At 39.1% G+C, this 26,815-nt stretch overlaps 2 protein-coding genes across 2 annotated transcripts in view; one reads left to right on the top strand and one right to left on the bottom strand.

Annotated features, from left to right (window-relative positions):
- Positions 1-1,035: 1,035 nt before the first annotated feature.
- LOC121376797 lies at positions 1,036-7,702 on the bottom strand. Its single transcript, XM_041504572.1, has 3 exons — positions 7,623-7,702; positions 2,970-3,125; positions 1,036-1,230 (listed from the first exon to the last, which is right to left on the bottom strand). The coding sequence occupies exons 1-3, from the start codon at positions 7,657-7,659 to the stop codon at positions 1,070-1,072; spliced, it is 354 nt and encodes a 117-aa protein (XP_041360506.1). The 5' UTR covers positions 7,660-7,702; the 3' UTR covers positions 1,036-1,069.
- A 108-nt stretch (positions 7,703-7,810) lies between these two features.
- The window catches only part of LOC121377942 (adenosine deaminase-like), a 34,186-nt gene continuing 15,181 nt past the window's right edge, over positions 7,811-26,815 (top strand). Inside the window, exons 1-3 of the mRNA XM_041506037.1 lie at positions 7,811-7,844; positions 8,240-8,442; positions 16,553-16,614. Coding sequence (XP_041361971.1) covers positions 7,811-7,844; positions 8,240-8,442; positions 16,553-16,614 — 299 coding nt within the window. The remainder of the gene's footprint in view (positions 7,845-8,239; positions 8,443-16,552; positions 16,615-26,815) is intronic.

Here is a 26,815-nt window from a genome sequence, read left to right as displayed (position 1 = left end):
CTGCTTCTGTTTGGAACTTGGTGTCTTGGGTAATTATGGTGTTCAGAGGGTTGGGTGTAGCCATCTTCTGGGAAGTATTCTCTCCCTTCTATAAAGAGTCTATCCACTTTCAGGAAAGCTTTTTTGTTATTTCTCCTGGCTTCCCTGTATACAGGGTACAATTCTTTACGCCTTTCCGCAATTTCTCGTGGGTACTGGTCATTGATACCATAGGGTTTACCTGCTAGTTTTTTGGCTGCATTTTTAATTTTATCCTTGTCTTTGAGGTGTTGAAAATGTGCAACAATTGATCGTGGTTTTCCATGGGATTCACGATATGGCCCGAGTGGTGTCGTGGTTAAGCCATCGGACATACGGCTCGTAGGTACTGTAGGGGACAATATTTAAAAATCTTAGGTAACCGGAAGTCAGTTCACGTGAGTTTTACTTAGGTAATCGATTGTTCGGTTACGTGAATATAGTTCCTTTTCATTACTGATATATGGTACTTTTAATTTTAGAATGTAATTGTTCATCACGTAAACGATTGGCGGTTCTCGTGATTTTAAAGTTGCGTAACCGACACGCGAACAGAACAACGGTTCTCGTGAAATATTGTGCCATGTACTTGGTTCGCAATCCTGTACCGGCTCCCACCCAGAGCACGTTTAACAACTCAGTGGGTAGGTGTTCGACCATCATATCGACTTCTCTCTCTCACTAACCACTAACACATAGCTGTCTTTGACAGACAGCCAAGATAGCCACGGTGTGTGCCCAGGACAGAGTGCTTGAACCGCAATTGGATATACATGAAAATAAGCACGAAAATAAGTTTAAATAAATGGGCAAGAAGTGCCAAAAGTGGATCAATTACAATGTATCTTCGGCACACGTATCGGTAGAATGTCGTAGATGGAGGTGGGTGGTGGGGGGGGGGGGGGGGGGGGGGGGGGGTGGTGGGGGGGTAAACATCTATTTCCTCTTACACACAGACTAACGTAATATAACCAAAATAGGTCTAACTGTATGGCACGTGTAAATTTATTCTTAAATCGTATTATGTATAAATCGATTTGTCTCGCAATCTCTACTTGTGTGTTTTCGCCAGCTGGTCTATCTGCTGCTGTTTAATCTGGTCAAATATCTTCAGGAGGGGGTTGATGACGTTACACTGGCATGTCTGGCAGTGGTCAGGCCCCGTGACGTATCCGTTGGGGCACGGTTCGTCGCACACCGGGCGCGGACACTCTGAAAGCAAAAAATAATTATCATAATTAACGAAAGCAAAAAAATAAATAAATAAAACGTTTTAAATATATTTGTTTTATGACACTACTTAATTTATTAGTCAATCAGCTTTTGGATATCAACAATTTAGTAATATTTGAAACGTTGTCTTAGAGGAAACCCGTAATGAGGAAACCCGCTACTGGGGAACTGGTTGGGACGGGAAGAAAAAAAATATATCAGAAAATGGGTCCGCTGAGGTCATTCGATCCTACGACGCACGCACCCCAGGCTATACAAAGACTGGTCCTACTATTAATTAATTAATTTGTATTTGGTGCTAGGTTCCGTGTTTATATAAACTAACATATATTTGGCCGAATTTACGATGACTGGCTTTCTTAATTAAACACAGGTGTTTAAGCATTGTAAATGTATTTAGTTAGACGTGTGAAAGACATAAACAGGCGGTGTAAATTGGGCCCAATATATTTATGTTTTTACCTTCGTCAGTAGACCCCTTTCACATTCCACTGCGCATGTCCGTGTCGGGGAGCAACCCGTGGACGCTAACCGTGAACTCACGCGAGATCTCGCAAAAATAGCCTTGCGTACAAGTTGGGGGGTATAGACAATGGGAGGCCACGCAATAGGAATGTGAATATCTCCATGTTAATTATTCTATCAGTAGGGAACCCGATAAGTTTGGTTATAATTAATTAATTAGTATAATAGAACAAACAAAACAAAGAAACAAAAACACCTAGTTAATATCGATAATAGCCTGATTAATTTAACTCGTACAAGCCCATAGGAACGATATGTGGAGTGTGTGTGTGTGGGTGGGGGGGGGGGGGCACAGTCTCTATGAGGGGGCCACAGTCTCTAGTGGGAAGGGGGAACACATGTCATCTATTTATCTATTTTTATATAGAGTAGAACAAAAACAAAACGTAAATTTTCTAACTCAGGTGCCCCCCCCCCCCCCCCCCCCCCCCCCTTTCTGGTTCCTATGGACCTGCAACAGTATTGCAAACTGGACGATGGTTTAGTTGGTAGAAATATTGTGTCCTGGTATAACATATTCTAAATGCATATCACTGGCGAAGGAAGCGGGGAAGGGGGGGGGGGCAAGGGGGCATGTGTCCCCGCCTCCACACACACTTTCGTTGCATCATACATTTATCAAATATCAGTAATAAAGTGTGTTTTGTTTAACGACACCACTTGAGCACATTGATCTATTAATCATCGGCTATTGGATATCATTTTTGACACAGTCATAGAGGAAACCCGCTACTTTTTTTTCCATTAATAGCAAGGGATCTTTTGTATTCATAGACAGGTTAGCACATACCACAGCCTTTGATATGCCATTCGTGGTGCACTGGCTGGAACGAGAAATAGCCCAATGGGCCCACCGACGGGATCGATCCTAGACCGACCGCGCATCAGGCGTACGCTTTACCAATGGGCTACGCCCCACCCCTAATATTCCTATAACGCCCCCAATATGACAGTACCATAAATTAAATAAGTATAGACATCATCTCGATGCAACTGTAATTATATATATATATATACATATATATATGAGTGTTTGTGTGTGTGTGTGTGTGTGTGTGTGTGTGTGTGTGTGTGTGTGTGTATACATGTATATATGTGTGTGTTTGTGTGTGCTCCCCACCCACCCCCCACCCACCCAGCCCCTTTGGCACCTTCCTACGCCACTGCACATTCCATTATTATTTGTAACTTACTGGCCACTGCCTTCAAGATGGCGATGAAGTCGGGGAAACACTGGTGGCCGCAGCCGTTGGACATGCACGTCTGGCCCGCGGGGCACGTCGCGCCGATGTCGCCGACGGAGCAGTACTCCACGCACGCTGACCTCGGATCTGGCGCGCCAGTCGTCGCTGTTAAAGGAGAACTCTAGTAAATATGAACCTTATTATATGTGTTGGAAAGATACGTAGGCCTACCTGGTCCACCAACACATATTATACTAACACTTTAAGAAATGAAAAACGCGTCAAGCATTACGTAACTACCGGCTCGCCAGAGGACGTATTCAATGGGATCGAACAAAATGTCTGCGCCCGTTATATATAATAATGACTGGGGAGTGAATATTCCTGGGGAGTGCAAATTAAATGTTACACCGGCTCGCCAGAGGGCGTATTCATTGGGATCGAACAAAATGTCCCTGGCTATCCAGAGGCGGGACCCGGGATGGACATGCTCGAAACCTTCGTGGTATATGAGCATGACAAAATTATTAGCCCCGCCTGTTATTCATAATAGCCATCACATTTAACTGTTTTATTAAAATTGCTTTGTTTAACGACACCACTAGAGCACATTGATTTATTAATCATCGGCTATTGGATGTCAAACATTTGGTAATTTTGACATTTATAGTCTTAGAGAGGAAACCCGCTACATTTTTGCATTAGTAGCAAGGGATCTTTTATATGCACCATCCCACAGACAGGATAGCATATACCATGGCCTTTGATATACCAGTTGTGGTGCACTGGCAGGAAAGAGAAATATCATAAATGGGCCCACCGACGGGATTCTAGATCGATGGCGCATCAGCCGAGTGCTGTGCCACTGAACTACGTCCCGTCTCAAATAGTTTAAAAAAAATAAAAAATAAATTAATGTTTTATTTAACGACGCACTCAACACATTTATTTACGGTTATATGGCGTCAGACATATGGTTAAGGACCACACAGATTTTGAGAGGAAACCTGCTGTCGCCACTACATGGGCTACTCTTCCGATTAGCAGTAAGGGATCTTTTATTTGCGCTTCCCACAGACAGGATAGCACAAACCATTGCCTTTGTTGAACCAGTTATGGATCACTGGTCGGTGCAAGTGGTTTTACCTACGCATTGAGCCTTGCGGAGCACTCACTCAGGGTTTGGAGTCGGTATCTGGATTAAAAATCCCATGCCTTGACTGGGTGCCGAACCCAGTACCTACCAGCCTGTAGACCGATGGCCTAACCACGACGCCACCGAGGCCGGTTACCTCAAATAGTAATAAATATGAGCAATACAGACAAATTGTTTATTAAAGTCTCGCCTCAGTTAAAACACAAAACACTAAACACAATAACACCTAAAACAGCTCTGAGCCACTCAATATGGAGACTATAAAATATTAATAATCGACACATAAAATATACAAATATTACATTAAAACATATTTAAAACACACATCATGGAATAAAAGATCTAAAAGATATATCTTAAAACCTCAAATGTTTTATTTACCGACGCACTCAACACATTTTATTTACGGTTATATGGCGTCAGACATATGGTTAAGGACCACACAGGTATTGAGAGAGGAAACCCGCTGTCGCCACTTCATGGGCTACTCTTTTCGATTATTCAGTTAACGTATAAAAACACCATGACGCTTTTCTAACATTAATTTGCTGGGCTTGGCACTTAATCTGTACAAAGTATGACTTGTGGACGGGGGGGGGGGGGGGGGGGGTATCGTTACCCGACCCATTTTAGATGCGAACGGTTATTTGTATTAATAATCACAATCGATTTCTTACACGAAATCCTTTCCTTTTAACTTATTTTAGTGCTTATATCCAATTAAGGTTCACGCTCGCTGTCCTGGGCCCACACCTCAGCTATTTGGGCTAGTTGTGAGTTATTAGTGGTTAGTGAGAAAGAAGAGGGTGTATTGGTCTTACTCCGGGCTGCGAACCCTGTACCTACATGTACCAGCCGTATGTCCGATGGCTTAACCACGATACCATCGAGGCCGGTTTACACGAAATCAAAATAGTCGTGAAAGGTAAAGGTAGACAACTCCTTTCTGGTATTCATGTATGTATGTCACAGAGGGATTATTTCTCTGACAAGGAAAGAAAGAAAGACATGTTTTATTTTTAACGACGCACTCAACACATTTTATTTACGGTTATATGGCATCGAACAAATTGTTAATGACCACATAGTTATTGATGAAGGAAACCCGCTGTCGCCACTTCATGGGCTACTCTTTTTGCTTAGCAGCAAGGATCTTTTATATGCACCATCCCACAGACAGGGTAGTACATACCACGGCCTTTGATATACCAGTCGTGGTGCACTGGCTGGATCGACGGCGATCGATACCAAACCGACCGCGCATCATGCGAGCGCTTTACCACTGGGCTACGTCTCGCCCCTCCCTGGCAAGGGGGCCTTTCTACAATTACCTAACTTAATAAAATTGTTTTTGATAGAACAAAAACACAAAGTGTGAAGGAATAAAATCATGGGTTCCTTGGTTCCCAGGTCATTGAATTAACATATCGACATACTACAAAAAGAATACTAGTACTACATGAGTGGTCGTTAGATACCATTTACCTGGCAATGTTTCAAAACGTATTACTATTACGAATACTATTATTATACTCATTGTTATATCTATACTGCAGGTTAAACTTAATAATAAATAATATCATAGTACAATATAGAAATAACAGTAAGAATAATAAGTATGATATACATGGGGCTGGACGTAGCCCAGTGGTAAAGCGCTCGCTAGATGCGCGGTCGGTTTAGGATCGATCCTCGTCGGTGGACCCATTGGGCTATTTTTCGTTCCAGCCAGTGCTCCACAACTGGTGTAGCAAAGGCGGTGGTATGTACTATCCTGTCTGTGGGATGGTGTATATAAAAGATCCCTTGTTGCCAAGCTCATGAAGTGGCGACAGCGGGTTTCCTCTCTCAATATCTGTGTGGTCCTTAACCATGTCTGACGTCATATAATCGAAAATAAAATGTGTTGAGTGCGTCGTTAAATAAAACATTTCTTTCTCCGATGATATACTATTACCATTACTACTACTAAGCCTACTAGCCTTCTAGCCCACTACTACTACTGCCAGAGGCGGATCTATAGGGTAGAGGGGGGGGGGGGGGGGGGGCAGGAGTTATAATTTTATTATATATTAATTTTTAAAAAAATTACGATCCCTCTCCAAACCTCCCACAAAGTTCCCTTGGCATTCCGCTTCATGTCATTGCCCCCCCCCCCCCCCCCACACACACACACACACAAGTGGATTTTCTGGATCCGCCACTGGCTGCTGCTGCTACTATTAATACTACTACTACTACTACTACTACTACTACTACTACTACTACTACTACTACTACTACTACTACTACTACTACTACTACTACTACTACCAATAACAATAACAATAATTAGAAGTAACTAAAGTTTGTTTACCGGCCTCGGTGGCGTCGTGGTTAGGCCATCGGTCTACAGGCTGATAGGTACTGGGTTCGGATCCCAGTCGAGGCATGGGATTTTTAATCCAGATACCGACTCCAAACCCCGAGCAAGGCTCAATGGGTAGGTGTAAACCACTTACACCGACCAGTGTTCCATAACTGGTTCAACAAAGGCCATGGTTTGTGCTATCCTGCCTGTGGGAAGCGCAAATAAAAGATCCCTTGCTGCCTGTCATAAAAGAGTAGCCTATGTGGCGACAGCGGGTTTCCTCTAAAAAAAAAAGTGTCAGAATGACCATATGTTTGACGTCCAATAGCCGATGATAAGATAAAAAAAATCAATGTGCTCTAGTGGCGTCGTTAAATAAAACAAACTTTACTTTCTAAAGTTTGTTTTTTGTTTAACGACACAACTAGAGCATATAGATTAATTAATCATCGGCTGTTGGATGTCAGACATTTAGTAATTCACGCAACATTTTTCCTAATGCAGCAAGGCATTTTTATATGCACCATCGCACAGACAGGATAGCACATACCACGGCCTTTGATATACCAGTCGTGGTGCACTGGCTGGATCGAAAAATAGCCCCATGGGCCCACCAACGGGGATCGATCCCACCCCTAATAATAATAATAATAATGGTAATAATAATAACAGTAATAATAATAATAATAATAATAATAATAATAATGGTAATAATAATAATAATGGTAATAATAATAACAGTAATAATAATAATAATAATAATAATGGTAATAATAATAACAGTAATAATAATAATAATAATGGTAATAATAATAACAGTAATAATAATAATAATAATAATAATGGTAATAATAATAATAATGGTAATAATAATAACAGTAATAATAATAATAATAATAATGGTAATAATAATAATGGTAATAATAATAACAGTAATAATAATAATAATAATAATAATGGTAATAATAATAACAGTAATAATAATAATAATAATGGTAATAATAACAGTAATAATAATAATAGTAATAATAATAGTAATAATAATACTAATAATAGTAATGATAATAATAATAATAATAATAATAATAATAATAATAGTAGTAATAGTAGTAGTAATAATAATAATAATCATAATAATAATCATAATAATAATTACCAACAATACACAATGCTAGAGCTAGTAAGACTTTCATGTTTTCTGTTTGAAATCCACTATGAATGTTAACATTCGTTACTTCTTTATTAAGGGCAAGCTTTCCTCTGATAACAGATCCTGCTAGGTATGGGCTATCTATGTAACTCTACTTTGATAAGAAATATATACTTTTGCAAAAGCTTCCAAAAATGTCTTTAGATTCAGAGATATATTTATATTCAGGTTATCGATATCACTTACTACTTAATTGCATGGCTGGTTCGCTAACTGAAACCGAATAAAACGAATCTATAGCAACATCCCAGCTTAATTGGTCATTCATTTCAAATTATTTTCCATGCTTATATCGAATTAAGTTTCAAGCACACTGTCCTGGGCACACACCTAAGCTATCTGGGCTGTCTGTCCAGGACAGTGGGTAGTGATCATTGTTATTGACTGTCTATAAATACATGACAAAATGTATGTGACAGTTGTTGGAGTAGAAACACGTGCACTCGGCTAAAGTATCGCAAAGCTTACTATTAATATTGTTAGTACCTGTGATATTTGTATTTTTGCACAGCGCATTAACGCTTTACTCTGTTTTAGTTTAACTCTAAACTGTTATAATTCAGAATGGTCTGAAGAGGCGGCTAGCCTGTGTAAGGAATTTCGGAACAGCGGTGTGGTCGGTATTGACATCGCAATGTCCGAGTTTCTAAGCGACCAACATCCAGATGAGTGTCCGCATAGACAGGCTTTCCTCACTGCAAAGTACGACGTCATACATCGGACAACACACGCGGGGGAGGTCGGCGAACCGGCCAATGTGTACGAGGTAAATTTCATTAAAGGAAAGGAATGTTTATTTTACAACGGGACATAGCCCAATGGTAAATGCTTGCTTGATGCACGGTTGGTTTGTGATCGATCCCCGTCGGTGGGCCCATTGTGCTATATCTTGCTCCAGCCAGTGTACCACGACTGGCATATCAGAGGTCATGGTTTGTGCTATCCTGTCTGTGAGATGGTGCATATAAAAGATCCCTTGCTACTAATGGACAACTGTTGCGGATTTCCTCTCTAAGACTGTATGTCAAAATTACCAAATGTTTGACATCCAATAGTCGATAATTAATAAATCAATGTGCTCTAGTGGTGTCGTTAAACAAAACATTTTTTTTATCCATTCATACTATAGTTTGTGACTAGCAACAATTTCATTTCAACTTATTTTTGTGCTTATATCCAATTACGGTTCTAGCACGCTGCCATGGGCACACACCTCAGCTATGTAGACTGTCCAGGACAGTGGGTTAGTTGTTAGTTGTTAGTGGTTAGTGAGAGAAAAGAGGGTGTAGTGGTCTTACACTTACTCACTGAGTCGTTAAAATTCGATCTGAGTTGGAGCCGTTACCGGGATACGAACCCTGCACCTACTAGCCTTATGTCCGATGACTTAATCACGACACCACCAAGGCCGAGCAACAATTAATGACATTAATCACCAAACAAACCGTTAAAGCTAACGGTTGTCCATCCCACTGTACACAGATGAGAAGAATTCCAGTTTGTTATTTCCATGGACCACCAACAAGCCCTAGCTTTGACTATCTCATGATTTGAATATATTAGCCAACTGGAATTAAAATAAATCTTTAAAAAAAAAAAAAAAAAAAAAAACCACACACACCACAAAAAACACCAAAACAAAACAACAACCAACAACAACACCAAAAACAAACAAACAAACAAACAACAAATTGATACTCTGATAAAAAGAATTGTATCTCTGCACAAAGTATACACGAAGTTTGTTTTGTTTAACAACACCACTAGAATACATTAATTTATTAATCACAGGCTATTGGATAACAAACATAATGTTACATCTCCGGCGTCGTTAAATAAAACAAACTTTACTTTTTTTTTTAATGTTACATCTGGTAGTCTTAAGGCCTGTCTACACGATCATACATTTTTCCAAAAAAACATTGTTGGAAAAATTCGGACTGCGCAACAAATGTAGACCACTTTTGCAACAAAGTTTGACAAGGCGTGACAACTTGCAACATGTTGCAAGATTTAGCTGCATGCTTCATCTTTTGGACACATGTTGCAGCTTGTCCCCACTTATAACCAATCAGACACTTTAGATGTACCATGTGACCAAAGTTCTACATCACACGATACCGAAAATGGTAGCATCAACACAAGAGGAGAAAGCATGGTTTCAACACGAAGTAGTTAAAGTGATTAACCTCTATGAGGTCAGGTCAGGTCAGGTCAGGTCATATGGTTTTACGTGCACATTCAGAACAAGTTGTTGTAGCGCACGCCTGTCGTGGGCATAAGAGCCGGCCTTGGCCGGCTCCTCTGTCCATGACAGGAAAGGTGGGGGGAGGGGAGAGGAGGGACCGCCTGCACTGGCAGGTGCAAGGGAGCACCAGCAGCCCGATCAAATCGGTAGCAGGCGGGTGGGGGTGGTGGTGGTGCTATGGAATTTGAATGGAGACGTTAAATGCCAAAGAGAAAAGGGTGCGCAGTTTTGATTGAGGGAATTTGGCGCAATTTTGAACAGTCGGTCGAAAGGTAAATGGCCAACCTCTATGAACAAAATCCATGCCTTTATAATGCTTCAGTGCATGATTAGAAAAACGTGACCGCCCTCGGCTGGTAGGTACAGGGTTTGCATCACGGTACCGGCTCCAACCCAGAGCGAGTTCTTTAAGGAACATTCCTGAGTTTGCTACATTGTAAGATAATTCCGACTAATAAAATATTTCTACAATTAAACTGGTCAACATATTAATTATATGTTCTTGTTTAGAATATCAGCGTCTGTATATTCAATGTGTTTCTGGTCGTCTTAATATTTGTAAGAAGCTTAAACTGTATTTTGTCTACAAATAATTTCGTACGTACGATTTTAACCTAGTACAACTATTGGAACGATCAGAAACACGTTTAATATACAGCCACTAATATTTTATGCAGAAAACAAAAATTGATATGTAATTAAAATCGTTAGTCTCTGTTAGTCTATAACATGTTTAAAAGTTCAGCAAACTCAGGAACGTCCCTTTAAGGGCTCAATGGGTAGGTGTAAGGCCACTACATCCTCTTCTCTCTCACTAACCACTAACCAACTAACAAATAACCCACTGTCCTGGACAGACAGCCCAGATAGCTGAGGTGTGTGCCCAGGATAGCGTGCTTGAACCTTAATTGAATATAAGCACAAAAATAAGAAGAAAAAACCCCAACAAAGAACAACAACAAAGACCAGAAAAAAATAGCTACAGCTGGGAAAGGAGGTGTGTTGTGGTGGTAACGATCAGGGTTTTCTACGAGGGTATTTTTTTATATTATTTTTTTTTTTTTTTAAACATGGTGAATATCTGTTCTTAATTAATTTAGATACCATTTATCTCACAACTCGTTGTTTAGAAACGTATTAAACTCGCTTTCGCTCGTTAGATACATTTTAAAACAACTTGTGAGATAAATGGTATCTATAACGGCCACTGACACTCATGTAAATTATTATCTATATACATGCACCGGTGAAATGCAGGGCTAATTAATCTATTTGACTGTAGCGCATATTTTAGGAAATAAAATGAAATTTAACCTAGTACAAATATTAGAACGACCAGAAACACGTTTAATATATAGCCACTAATATTTTATGCAGAAAAATATATTTGATATGCAATTACAATAGTTAAAAAGTCTCTGTTAGTCGATAACATCTTTAAAATTGCAGCAAACTCAGGAATGTCCCTTTAAATACACGCATTCCTTTTAGAATCCACAGATAATCCCTTCTTGAAATGATTTGTCAGACATAGACATATCTCTGTGCATATATATATATATACTGTTGATTATATATATATATATATAGAGATATATATATATATATATATATATATATCATATATATATATATATATATATATATATATATATATATGTATGTATATATATATACCGGCCTCGGTGGCGTCGTATGGCTATATATATATCCCATCTCATGGGATATATATATATCAATCAACAGTAACGATAATAAAGCATCGTAGGAGTGGATGCTGAGGGAGGGAGCTGTGAATGTCACATATTTGGTTATTCTGGCTCGTTTGCCTCTACAAGTGTTTGACGTCCAATAGCCGATGATAAGATAAAAAAAACCCGTCTAAAATAAACTTTTGTTTTCCATTAGCAGCAAGGGCTATTTTATATGCACTTCCCCAAAGACAGGTCGGGGATAGACGAATGCAAAATTTGTCAATTGGGGGAGTTTAACTTTATTTAATGATAGTGACATGTTCAGCAAAAGCTATAATCTTCCACCATAACCGTCCATCAGTATAAACCTCGACATACGTCGAAATTTATCTTGATGAACTTAGGCCCTCAACAATGAAACAAGGTCTAAAAAGCGCGTGAGTGATTGCACTGCACTAACACCTCCACCCAAGATCCGCGCCTCGGATGCCACCTTTGCACCTTTCAGAGACTGGCTCTCTGTCGTATACATAATTTAATGTTCTAGTACCATTAACAACGAAGCGCAGCAATACGGGAATCTACCAAGCGGTTGAACCGGCGTGTTATGTTTTTGAACGATTGTATTTTTTGTTTTGCAAAATGCACATAGTTTTTGTTGACAGTTAACCATCAAAACAAAAATGAACAAACAACAAATGCACGAGCGATTTCCCATGAAGGTAACTATGTAATTAGTATTTAAAAAATCCCTGTTACAGTGTTACAGTGTTAGTTTATTCGGTTTTTGTTCTGTGGTAAATCCATCATATGACACAACCTTGGAGCACCACCACCACTAGCTCGAATAGGTAAGATTATACCAAATAAAATCCCATAGGCGACCATGTTAACATTTGTGTGTAAAAACACTATATGTGCAATATATCAACCAAACTATGACCCATAAATATCTACTACAACTCCTATCTCAAAGTAGTAACTGCAGAAAATGGTACCTTTCATGGATCATTTTCGGTATAACTAGGTACCGCAGGGTACCAGACGTTTCGCCCCCCAGCCAGTTCGCCCCAGTCAATTCGCCCCCAGGTCAGTTCGCCCCCAAATAGGATGTCAGTTCGCCCCCATGTGCATAACCAGTTCGCCCCTACAAAGGTACCAGTTCGCCCCCAGTCAGTTCGGGTCATGTTCCTGGCCTGGAAAGTCATGAAATTTTTATATTGGTCATGGAACGGCCTGAGTGTAATAAAGTTCTGTTCTGATATATCCATACATGTTTGTTCTGTGTTGAATACGAATGCCAGGCTAGGCAGGTCAGGTCAGGTCAGGTCATAGGGTTTTACGTGCACATTCAGAACAAGCTGTTGTAGTGCACGCCTGTCATGGGCACAAGAGCCGGCCAAGGCCATGACATGCCAGGCTAGACTGGTCATACGAGCTTTTATGGCCATTATCACATGTTAACCTGTTAACTGTAATCAGTCATAGTGTTTTAGAAGATGATCATCTTTTTTGATCTTCATGGTTACTAATTAGTAGCCAAAAGACCCCCCCCCCCCCCCCCCCCCCCCCCCCCACTATAATCCCTCAATTAGAATAATGCTCACCAGAAGAGGCCATATCGAATTGCTGTTCAAAGCCCTCTTAGGTGTTAGCCAAAGATGCATAATCAGCATCACGGTTATGTAGCTGATTAACCATTGTTTTATTTATTTATTCTTAAAACAGATCATATCTGGCAGGAATGCATGTTTTAATAAATGTTGATGATGTGGTTTGTGAATTTGTGAAAAAATGTCTGTGTCTACACTTATTCAGCACCCTACGTTTAATTACATCTGAAAAAAATATAACCCCGTATTACAATTCTCATGATTCATGATCAGTCCAAATTGTGGAAGGACAACAACCCCTCCCCTCTAAGAAAAGAAACACACACAACACACACACAGACACACTTTAACATCCTCTAAAGAAGCAGTACAATAATTGTTTAAAAGTAACAAATAATTGGGGGCGAACTGACTAAAAGTTGGGGGCGAACTGACAAATATTTGGGGGAGAACAGGCAAACAGTTGGGGGGGCGAATCGTCTTGGGGCGAACTGGTACAAGGATGTCAAATTAAACTAACTGGTTGGGGTTTTAAAATTAAAAAAAATATATACATGTATTTATGAAGTTTTATTATATTACTATCTATAGATATTTATCCATATCTCAGTGAAATCGCCCTTTTTGGGGCAAAATAAAAAGTATTCAAAATTTCACTTGCCTCAAAAAAAGTATTTTTGTAGTTCGTAAATGGGATATACATCAATCGGAAGATGTGTACTTGTCATAACAAGCAAAGTAACATGCAAAATCGTCATCAAAACAAGCGTATTCTGGCCTCGAACATCACCAAAAGTTGTGAACCAAATTCGTAGCATTTTGGAAAGCGGCGGCTGCAGTTGCTAGTATAACCAAATGTTTTTACAACACTCCTAGTTTCGCACAAAATTTGAGTACTTTGTTTTACAGGTCTCCAAACAGAAGGCTACTTGACACTAGAGATGGGCGGTATACCGTATATACCATTTGGTATCAGTATTATGTCAATACTGATTTACCATACAGAGCCAGGGGTTCAAAAATTATAAATAAAATGACTTGCCACAGGGCAAGTACCAATCAGATATTCACGTACCCTATATATTTTCCCACTTGCCCATGCTTCTTAAGGTAACCAATTGTCTTACTCCTATAATTTACTTTAATACAGTGCTTAGTGTAATTTAATCTTAAATGTAATTGGTTTCAAGAAATATTTTATTTAACGACGCACTCAACACATTTTATTTACGGTTATATGGTGTCAGACATATGGTTAAGGACCACACAGATTTTGAGAGGAAACCCGCTGTCGCCACTATATGGGCTACTCTTTCCGATAGGCAGCAAGGGATCATTTATTTGCGCTTCCCACAGGCAGGATAGCACAAACCATGGCCTTTGTTGAACCAGTTATGGATCACTGGTCGGTGCAAGTGGTTTTACATTTACCCATTGAGCCTTGCGGAGCACTCACTCAGGGTTTGGAGTCTGTATCTGGATTAAAAAACCCATGCCTCGACTGGGATCCGAACCCAGTACCTACCAGCCTGTAGACCGATGGCCTACCATGACGCCACCGAGGCCGGTTATAATTGGTTTCAATGCACAAATAAAGAATTTTGCCAGTAGGTTACATCACTTACCCAGGAAGTACTAAATGTATATATGTTTGTCCAGTGGTTTCCACTGTCTTCTCTACTTGCTGATATAAACCTTATTTTTTAAATAGTGTCCGTTTGTTGATTTAAACTTTGTTATTTGTTTGGTAGTGTCCACTTGTTCATTTAAATATAATTATTGTGTCAATGTATGTCTTGGTGACCACTAGTAGTATGGCCATGAATGTAGTGAGACCCCTTTCCACTTGTGAGCCATTATTTTATGGCTAGCATATTGCTTCTCTGGGATGTTTTTACCCTGTTCATAGCTGAGAAAAGTCTTGCAAACAGCTGTGGCTGGGCTCAAAGTAAACATGAACTCTGTTATACTGCAATGTGTTGTCAAACTTTTCAACACATTGTTTTCTGTTTTGGTGTGTTAACGCATTGGAAAGAGTTCCGATCGTCCCATCATTTAGGGTTATGGTTAGTTGTCCTTAGAGCTATGTAAATAGTCGAACGATCGGACATCTTTCCAAAGGTTTTACCGAGATTTGTAACAAAATTAAAAAGAAAAGTTTTAGGTGTTACATTAGTCACTTGTCATCGGGCATATGCTATTAACATAATTACTTGCCTGGCATGAAAATACCACTTGGCATGGGCGTCGGGCGATGGGATTTTTGATCCCCTGAGAGCAAATGTCAAAATATCGAAATTTTGGTATTGAAAAATATTTCCCGGAAAGCACTAATAATATATATGTGTCGAATGCAAAATGGGTTGGTATAAATCAGACGAGAGCTTTGTGTATGGAATTTAATCTTATTTAGATGAAATTAGCAGGTGAGCCATAACACAGGCATGCATTTAAAGCCAAATATCGGTCTACAGGCTGGTAGGTACTGGGTTCAGTCGAGGCATGGGATTTTTAATCCAGATACCGACTCCAAACCCTGAGTGAGTGCTCCGCAAGGCTCAATGGGTAGGTGTAAACCACTTGCACCGACCAGTGATCCATAACTGGTTCAATAAAGGCCATGGTTTGTGCTATCCTGCCTGTGGGAAGCGCAAATAAAAGATCCCTTGCTGCTAATCGGAAGAGTAGCCTATGTAGTGGGACAGCGGGTTTCCTCTCAAAATCTGTGTGGTCCTTAACCATATGTCTGACGCCATATAACCGTAAATAAAATGTGTTGAGTGCGTCGTTAAATAAAACATTTCTTTCTTTCAACTTTCAATACTGCCCAGCTCTACTTGACACTTAGTACTAGATGAATTAAAATTGCATACATTTTTAGCCTAGATGAAACTATTTTTTTCACAACCAACACACACATATTGATAACAAATCACAGGACTTGTGGTATTAACTTCTCTATCAAAAGTTCGGTGCACCTCAAACTTTGACCCAGCCGGAAGTTCTTTGGTTTAGTGCTACCAGTTCTCAGACAGTTAGAGAGCTAGACAAACATTGGGACAGTTATTGCACTCTTACTGTCCAATCTATATAAATGCTTCGCAATAGCTGCCTACCAAACGTTAATAAAAAATTCCCTCTCTAATAAAAGGTTTGTGCTATCCTGCCTGTGGGAAGAGCAAATAAAAGATCCCTTGCTGCTAATCAGAAAGAGTAGCCCATGTACGCTATATAACCGTAAATAAAATGTTTTGAGTGCGTCGTTAAATAAAACATTCTTTCTTTTATCATATTGTTCAGGATGTATTTGTTTCTTTGCAGGTTGAGCTTCATGTTCATCTGGATGCTGCTATAAAACCACAAACAATTCTGGACTTAGCATCGTAAGCTACTAATATTTATCTTTTATCTTGGATGATCTATTCTACTTTGTACATATTTCACTGGTTAAAAAACAACACACATTTAAAGGCATATTGTCACAGACCACTGACCTATTTAATGGTCTAACAAAGTATTACCTGAACAAAAACAATTTGATTTGTCTCTAAATGTACTTTATTTAACCATCTTCATAACCACCATACTCCATTTATTAATGATATTTTGTAAAAATTATTGAATTATGGCAATGGTCCATAATTCAGAAACTAAAATTACCGAGAGGGTTGACATGGATTTCACTCCATCATGGTTCAGTTACGGTGGTGCGATAGCTAGATTTGGTTTCCAACAATTAATGTAATTTTTATTTATTATCCATATTTAGAGAAATAAGGTTCTTAAATCTGTGACAGTATGCCTTTAAAGTGACAGCCTAGTTTTTAATTACTGGTTAATTATAATATTAAAAAAAAACACATTTAAAGTGACAGAGCCTAGGTTTTAACTACTGGTTAATTATAGCCTAATATTAAAAAATATATATTTAAAGTGACAAACCCTTGTTTTTAACTACTAATTACATGTAAGTCATATTTTTCACTATTAGAGCCGTTTATGATAACTGAAATCAAACATTACTTGTATTTTATTGTTTAGATTATCCATTTCCGTACAACCGAAGTGTTTCTGGTCATGCTTGGTTTTCTAATACCACAAAATGTACTTTTCATATTTTTGAAAATTCACAGCAGGGTTTCTGCCAGAGGATCAAACGAGTATGGCACCATACCCAAAATGTTTTGCAAATTTTATTAGTTTTAAGTTAACCTTTTAAGAAAAAATAATGACTTTTATGATTTCTTAACCCTAACTCTAAACCTACATGTAACCCATTTTCTTTTTTGGGGGACTGCAGTTGCATTCAGCACACACATTGTAAATATTCTATTCCATAGCGCCATACCCAAAAATTTACGGCAGAAACCCTGCACAAGGGCTAGCTCTGGCACTCGGCAAATTTGCCAATTGCGAATTTAAAAAATAATTGGCAAATTTTATTTTAATTTGGCAAAATAATTTCATGTAATAATTGATATTGTATTACAAAATAACTGAGTTACTGTTATTTTTAAAGTTTAATAGATAATTTGGTGAAATGTTCTGCTGACTCAGAGCTAGCCCTGTGTCAGAGAAGTAACGGTTACGGAGTGGACTTTTAGTCCTGTGTCTGAGAAGTAACGGTTACGGAGTGGACTTTTAGTCCCGTGTCTGAGAAGTAATGGTTACGGAGTGGACTTTTAGTCCCGTGTCTGAGAAGTATCGGTTACGGAGTGGACTTTTAGTCCTGTGTCTGAGAAGTAACGGTTACGGAGTGGACTTTTAGTCCCGTGTCTGAGAAGTAATGGTTACGGAGTGGACTTTTAGTCCCGTGTCTGAGAAGTATCGGTTACGGAGTGGACTTTTAGTCCTGTGTCTGAGAAGTAACGGTTACGGAGTGGACTTTTATTCCTGTGTCAGAGAAGTATCGGTTACGGAGTGGACTTTTAGTCCCGTGTCTGAGAAGTAACGGTTACGGAGTGGACTTCTAGTCCCGTGTCTGAGAAGTAACGGTTACGGAGTGGACTTTTAGTCCTGTGTCTGAGAAGTAACGGTTACGGAGTGGACTTCTAGTCCCGTGTCTGAGAAGTTACGGAGTGGACTTCTAGTCCCGTGTCTGAGAAGTAACGGTTACGGGGTGGACTTCTAGTCCCGTGTCTGAGAAGTAACGGTTACGGAGTGGACTTCTAGTCCCGTGTCTGAGAAGTAACGGTTACGGAGTGGACTTGTAGTCCCGTGTCTGAGAAGTAACGGTTACGGAGTGGACTTCTAGTCCCGTGTCTGAGAAGTAACGGTTACGGAGTGGACTTCTAGTCCCGTGTCTGAGAAGTTACGGAGTGGACTTCTAGTCCCGTGTCTGAGAAGTAACGGTTACGGAGTGGACTTTTAGTCCCGTGTCTGAGAAGTAACGGTTACGGAGTGGACTTCTAGTCCCGTGTCTGAGAAGTAACGGTTACGGAGTGGACTTTTAGTCCCGTGTCTGAGAAGTAACGGTTACGGAGTGGACTTTTAGCCCTGTGTCTGAGAAGTACCAGTTACGGAGTGGACTTTTAGCCCTGTGTCTGAGAAGTAACGGTTACGGAGTGGACTTTTAGCCCTGTGTCTGAGAAGTAACGGTTACGGAGTGGACTTTTAGCCCTGTGTCAGAGAAGTAACGGTTACGGAGTGGCCTTGTGTCTGAGAAGTAACGGTTACGGAGTGGACTTTTAGCCCTGTGCCAGAGAAGTATCGGTTACGGAGTGGACTTTTAGCCCTGTGTCTGAGAAGTAACGGTTACGGAGTGGACTTTTAGCCCTGTGTCTGAGAAGTATCGGTTACGGAGTGGACTTTTAGCCCTGTGTCTAAGAAGTAACGGTTACGGAGTGGACTTTTAGCCCTGTGTCAGAGAAGTATCGGTTACGGAGTGGACTTTTAGTCCTGTGTCTGTGAAGTATCGGTTACGGTGTGGACTTTTAGCCCTGTGTCTGAGAAGTAACGGTTACGGAGTGGACTTTTAGCCCTGTGTCTAAGAAGTAACGGTTACGGAGTGGACTTTTAGCCCTGTGTCAGAGAAGTATCGGTTACGGAGTGGACTTTTAGTCCTGTGTCTGTGAAGTAACGGTTACGGAGTGGACTTTTAGTCCCGTGTCTGAGAAGTAACAGTTACGGAGTGGACTTTTAGTCCTGTGTCTGAGAAGTAACGGTTACGGAGTGGACTTCTAGTCCTGTGTCTGAGAAGTAACAGTTACGGAGTGGACTTTTAGTCTATTTTCAGACCTTCATTTTTGAAAAACCCAGGAGTGCTAAAAATCGTACTCCTAAAAATGCTTATGAGGAGGGGGAGGGGGGGGGGGTGGTGGTGGGAAATCACACACCTCAAATTGCAGAGGGGGAAATCGCACCCCTCAAAATAATCAGAATTAGAGGCAAGAGACCGAGAGGAATTGCACCCATGAACATGATTAAGTTTGAGGAGTAATGATTTCTAAATTAAATATCTTAAGGGTTAATGTTTTGTGTTTTCAAAATAAATATCCTAATTAACTAATATGATGGCTATTCTCAAAGATGAAGGAATGGGCCATTGCAGTCTTACACCAGAAAAAGAAACACCATGAACACAATATTTATCGATTTCTTATGTATTATATGCATATCATGTTGCATTACAATTCTGAATCATGATTTCCCATTGGACTATTTCTCGTTCCAGCCAATGCACCATGACTGCTATATCAAAGGCAGTGGTATGTACTACCCTGTCTGTGCGATGGTGCATATAAAAGATCCCTTGCTGCTAATCGAAAAGAGTAGCCCATGAAGTGGTGACAGTGGGTTTCCTCTCTCAATATCTGTGTGGTCCTTAACCATACAGGGTTCGTACGCGCCTGGAAAACCCTTGAAAACCCTTAAAAATAAACTAATGTATTCCATTGCTTGAATACCCTTGAAAATCATCTTGTGGTGTCTGGAAAACCCTTGAAAATGATAATTTGATGTCAAATAAAATATAAACGCCTAAAACGGAGGCTTTATTTACTTTATTTAACATGTAATTAAATTATTTGTTTCATTTCCGCGGCACAATCAAATGCCAGTCGTCCGGCCAATTGATGTTTACCGGCTCAGTTGACGTGTAAATGTTTGTTGTTGTTTTTTATCGGCCACGAGATCCAAAAGACAGCATCGCCATATTGGAAATGAAAGTTTGTCACTTTTTGCCGCTGGGTATTTAGCAAGTTCAGGGAGCACAAAGATGGTTGGCACTTGCGTGTTTAACGACCTGTGGAAACTTGGTACAGTCCTGGAATTTTGGTAAAGCTGACCTGGAAAGTGCTTGAAAAACCCAGGAATTTTTACTTCCTTTAAGTGTATGAACCCTGCCATATGTCCGACGCCATATATAACCGTAAATAAAATGTGCTGAGTGCATTGTTAAATAAAACCTTTCTTTCTTTCTTTTTTTCTGAATCATGATAATCTGTTGACTATTTATGAATAAGGAATTGAAACTGATTTGTTTGTGCTTATTCTGTTTTATTTAAAACAAGTACAATAATTTTGGTTTTCATCGCAGAATGATACGATTTCTCCATGGACACAAACCTGTGAACTGAATGTAAAAGTGTAACAACCACATGGCACAGGGTTATCACATTTATCATGATATCATAATATACGTGTTATGTACCTGCAAATTCTTTATTTAAAAAAGAAAAAGAAAAAAAAACACCCAAAAAACCTGTCATAACAGAGAAAATGTCAACATCTATTGTTTTCTACCCAAATATAATATTATCTTACTACAATTTTTATAAATATATTTTTTTACAAACAGGATTAGCTTTCATTTTCGGTGTACTGTAGTTAACACTTCATTTATTATACACTCGAATCATAGCAACCCATTAAACAAAACAAAAACAAACAAACAAACAAACCTAATGTAAATTTAATTTTAAAATATACATGCTTTACACTCTCGGTAAATTGGAATTACTGAGTTGAAATTAAATCAGTGTGTTTGTTTCAGGTGCCCGTCAACCGATCACATGTACTTGAAATCTGACTCTACCAAGGTCAATCTTCTTGGCTTTAAATCATGTGGCAGTATCGTGAAACAGAAAGTAGAAATGTCTGGAGTACGTCGCTATGCTATTAACAAAAACAAAACCTGCTTTACTAAATTCGTTTGTTGTTGGTGTACGCGTTTACTGTGATATCAACATGTATAAACATTATACACACAGAATTATTGGACAACGCACCTATTATTTTTTCTGCATGTGATCAAAACGACGACAGTGTAAAATAAATTTTGCGATCATTACCTGCATTGTACGAAATTAAACAAAACAAAACAAACCAACGGGATCTTAATAAGTGAACTCCTAGCTGATTGGCTCAGTGTAAAGATAACCAACCAATCGTGTTTCAATTTATAAAATGTATTCTAGGAAGTTCATTGTAAACAGAATGGAAAGGTGTGTGGCGTTGTGGATTGGATTCAATAAAGAATTAAAATGGCAGTTAAAAAAAAAAATAAAAAATACAAGTGTGACTTGTTCAATTTAGGGGCGCATTATTTCGCGCCCGTCAGATTGAGTTGACGGGCGTGTTAGCGCTCGCACCCGTCAGATTGAGTTGACGGGCGTGTTAGCGCTCGTGCCCGTCAAAAACAAAGGTCTGTATTTTTATGTGTGATTCACCATTTCGCCATCACAAACTCGTTTCATTCTGTTATAACTTTAACTAAACTTAGTGTCCATTTTTACGGGTTGCTACTAGGATCTGCGACTTTAATATTGCTACATTTTATCTTTAAGAACAGAATTTGCAAAACCGAAAGTCCTTGATATACTTTACCAGTGACCATACTGTCAGCAACATTGTTTATCCTGATGTTGCTAAGACTGGTGATTTTTTTCTTACCTTTACAATACATGTACAAACTAAAAAGATGAAGTATAGCTGTAACGTTTTCTTGGCTGCGGCATCAACTTTTGTGTTTAATGGGTAGCTCAACATTGATTATACAAATATAGCTACATTTCTCAAAAATCACATGTCCTGCATCAGTAAATCTTCATTTATAATTTTAAAATTTAATTTAATTTTTCAAAGTTTAATTTTTGTTTAATGTTTTAAAAACATTTATAACATGCATTGAAATAGACCGGCCTTGGTGGCGTCGTGGTTAGGCCATCGGTGTACAGGCTGGTAGGTACTGGGTTCGGATCCCAGTCGAGGCATGGGATTTTTAATCCAGATACCGACTCCAAACCCTGAGTGAGTGCTCCACAAGGCTCAGTGGGTAGGTGTAAACCACTTGCACCGACCAGTGATCCATAACTGGTTCAACAAAGGCCATGGTTTGTGCTATCCTGCCTGTGGGAAGCGCAAATAAAAGATCCCTTGCTGCTAATTTAAATATGCCTAGTGGAAAGAGTGTTTTAACAAAACGTCGTGTCGAAAATATGCATGGATCAGAGAGAGTAAGGACGTGTCAAAGGCCGTGTGTTCCTGTTGTTGCAAGGATATTAATATTGGCGCCATGAGCGAGAGCGCACTCAAATCGCACAAAAAGAGCGAAAAACACAGAAAAAAAACAAAGATTAACATGATTAAGCCTAAACTACTGGAAAACTTTAAATTCTTGCCAAATAGAAAAGGACATTTGTGAAGCTTACAATGCTAAACATGTTAAACTTGATGACATTATCTGCAAATGGTAAGTACTGTCTATATAAACATACATTTTCTATTAAAAACATTGTGCGAAAAGGCTGGTTAAGGTTTGTATTTATGGTCCTTGAAAATATAAGGTAGGTCCTTGAAAAGTCCTTGAAAAGTGCTTGAATTTTATGGGTCCTTGCCTGTATGAACCATGCACATGTATGTTTATCGATTACATCCTTCACTGGAGAAATGTTGGTTTATATATATTCTAATTCATGTTTGGATACCTGTATCTGCCAAGGAATAAACTTAAGATTTTAACACATTGTATTTTAACAATTCTTTGACACAATATTTATTGTATGTGTACACCAGTTTGGATTCACAAAATTTAACATGTGGTATAGCCTTTATTAGAAACATACTTATCTGCCCTTGGTTGTCATTGTGCTAAGCGATCCCAATTAGCCACTAAATTATTTCCGGTGCATTATGCTCCAGTTGCTTGCAACAAAGGCCCTTTGTTACTACTGAATTGTGGAGTAGTTGTCGACTTGTTCTTTTATTTTTTGACGTTAATAGTTTTCTATTACTATTATTGTTCGTCCGATTGTGTGCAATCTCCTTCTTTTACAGAAAAGAAAATGTACAATATGTTTTGTGCTCAACAAAAATACTTACGAAAACGTTAAAATGGCACCTTAATAAAGTTTTGATACTTGCAAGTAATATGCATGTGTTTCTGTATATATCACTGTGTACGAATGGAAGTGTACATTAATTTGACTAAATGACTAGCTGCGATTTTGTGTACCGCTAGCTGCATTATTAACTATGACCTATGCAGTAGTTAATAATGAAACTAACGATAAAGAAATTTACTTCCTCGCCTAACGATAAGGTTTCTACTGTCTGACTCGCAAACAAATCGGAACAACGAGTCCAGACATATAGTGTAACGGACATAATTTCATGTGCAATTTAATAGTTACGATCGACTATCTCCCTGCAGTTATTAATATTATGCACAACCGTTAAGCATTCCATGGTGTGTGTGTGTATGTATGTGTGTGTGTGTATGTATATATATATATATATATATATATATATATATATATATATTCACTGGCGTAGGAAGCAGGGGGGTAAGTGCCCCCCACTTTTCAGATAGTTTGCTTTATAATAGTGTAAAAGTGTGGCCCCCTCCCTACACTTTTTGGCTCTGTGTGTGTGTGTGTGTCTGTGTGTGTGTGTGTACATCTCCCCGCCTAATTGCCACCTTCATACGCCACTGGTATATGTACGTGTTAGTTTGGGTTATGTTTTTGGTTGTGCGTGTGTACTGGTGTGTGGGCTTGTTTTGTAGGCTATTGTTTATTTGGGGGGTAGATTTGTCATGCAAGACTAACATAAATATGTTCACACAGATATTTTGATGTAAACAAAACAAGTACTGTTACTATTGGTACATTGTAGATGTTTTTAGGTTAAACTATATATTTAGCTGTTATTACAGCAAAATTTGCACTATATAATGCAATGTACATGTATATAGGCCTAATCAGTTTACAGCAAACGAAATATTTAGTCAAACAGGCCCATGTGCAGGAAATTGTGTAACTGGCTAGTGGTATTTTTAGGGGAGGGGCCGCGTCATGCATCCCCAGAAATACACTGAAAACCCCCCCCAAACAAACATAATATAGCACGTGGTGAATGGGACTGTTCTGATCGGAATATTACATATAGTCAGTCCCATCCTCCTACAAAAATGTAGTTTTTGTAAATAATTTAAGTTTGGTTTGACGTAAAAATAAAATAAAAGTTTTTTGGAAATAACAAAAATATACTACATTATTTTGTGTGTGTAATTTAGAAAACAAGCGGCTCGGAAATAAATAACTTGTAAATTCCATAGTATGAACAATGCGTTCCCTGTGGGAAGCTTCCCACCAGTTTCTTGCATGCTTGCAACTAGCATCTCGCAAGCTTCTCGCACGCTTGCGACGAGATTCCCGCAAGCTTGCGACTAGCTTCCCGCACGCTTGCGACGAGCTTCCCGCAAGCTTGTTCAGTTTAAGCTAGTATTTGGAACCTTTTTACAACCTTGCGACAAGCTTCCTGCAAGCTTGCGATGAGCTACCCGCATGCTTGCTACGAGCTTCCCGCAAGCTTGCGACCAGCTTCCCGCAAGCTTGTTCAGTTTAAGCTAGTATTTGGAACCTTTTTACAACCTTGCTGCAAGCTTGCGACAAGCTTCCCGCAAGCTTGCGACGAGCTACCCACACACTTGCGACGAGCTTCCCGCAACCTTGCAACAAACTACCCGCACGCTTGCGACGAGCTTCCTGCATCCTTGCGAAGAGCTTCCCGCAAGCTTGCGACAAGCTTCCTGCAAGCTTGCGCCATCATCAGTGGCAGCCATCTTGCATCTTGTATAATTCTTAAAAAAACAAACAATGGTTTTAAAGTGAAAAACATGAACAGTTAAAACAAAAAAATAGGTGCTACATGTTGTCAGATACTTAGGCTACAAAATTAGTTTACCTGTATTATAGACATGTTCCATGTATGTGGGATATACATGTAGTCTTGACTAAACTAATATGCTAAAAAGCTCCTGGTCCTATATTCTTCTTCTTCTTCTTCTTGTTTTAGGTTTATTCCTCCACTATCTGGCGATCCACACTGTGGTGTAAAGTCATTTGTTTGTTTCTTCTTGTTTTCTTTTTTCTCCTGTACCACCAAGCAGGATTCAACCAAACTTGGTCCAAATGATCCTCTTATAGACCTGACCAAGTGTTGCTATTTTTCAGGCCAATAAAAATTCCAAGATGGCCGCCCTGGACATTTTTTACTTTTCCTCAAGTTCCACCATGCAAATTTAAACCATATGTATTCCTAATGATCCTCTCATATGGCCCTGACCAAGTTTGTTATTTTTCGGGCAGATTTAAAATCAAGATAGCTGAGCTGGCCTCTGATTGACAGAGACATTTTTTTTTGCTTCTTCTCAAGGTCCACCATGCAGGCAGGTTTCAATCAAACTTAGTCCAAATGATTCTCTCATGACTTACTAAGTGTTATTTTTGTGGCTGATTCAAAATCCAAGATGGCCTCCCAGGCCTCTGATTAACCTTTTAGTTCTTACGTTTCACCAGCCAGGTTTCAATCAAATTCGGTCCAAGTGATCCTCTCATGGCACTTACCAAGAGTTGTTATTTTTTGGGCAGTTTCAAAATCCAAGATGGCCGATCTGGCCTTTGATTGACCGAGTTGTTTTTGACTTCTCATGCATGGTCTACGTATGAGCAGATTTCAACCAAATCTATTCCAAATTATCCTCTCATGGCCTTGACCAAGTATTGTTATTTTTCAGGTTTATTAAAAATCCAAGATGGCCGGCCTGGCCTCCGTTTGACTGAGACATTTTAAAAACTTCTTTTCAAGGTCCACCATCCAGGTTTCAACCAAACTTGGTTGAAACGATCCCCTCATGGACCTGACAAAGTATTGCTATTTTTGGGACTGATTCAAAATCCAAGATGGCCACCTTGGCCTCTGATTGGCTCAGACATTTTCAACATCTTCTCAAATTCCACCAGGCTAATTTCAACCAAACATGGCCCATGTCATCCTCTCATGGCCATGCATATGTTGTTATTTTTGGGGCCAATTGAAAATCCAATCATTACAAGATGATTCTGTTTTAACCATATTGCATTAATTATCATTCGTATGTATTAATATTAATTATGTTTTAATTATTATGTAAATACTATCTAAATCTGTTACATGTATGTTTGGTTGTTTAGCCACTGTTCCCACTGAATTTGATCAATCATATGAGAAGTTATGAATTAAAAAAAAAAAAAACATGAACATGATTTGGACTTAACTTTTTCTCCAAAAGTGTAGACATGCTTTCACAGTTGAAGATATACA

The sequence above is a fragment of the Gigantopelta aegis genome, chromosome 7 (assembly GCF_016097555.1).
Source record: "Gigantopelta aegis isolate Gae_Host chromosome 7, Gae_host_genome, whole genome shotgun sequence".
In the NCBI taxonomy this organism is placed as follows: Eukaryota; Metazoa; Mollusca; class Gastropoda; order Neomphalida; family Peltospiridae; genus Gigantopelta; species Gigantopelta aegis.
The sequence above is the reverse complement of the archived record's forward strand: the minus strand, read 5'-3'. Positions and strand labels throughout refer to the sequence as shown.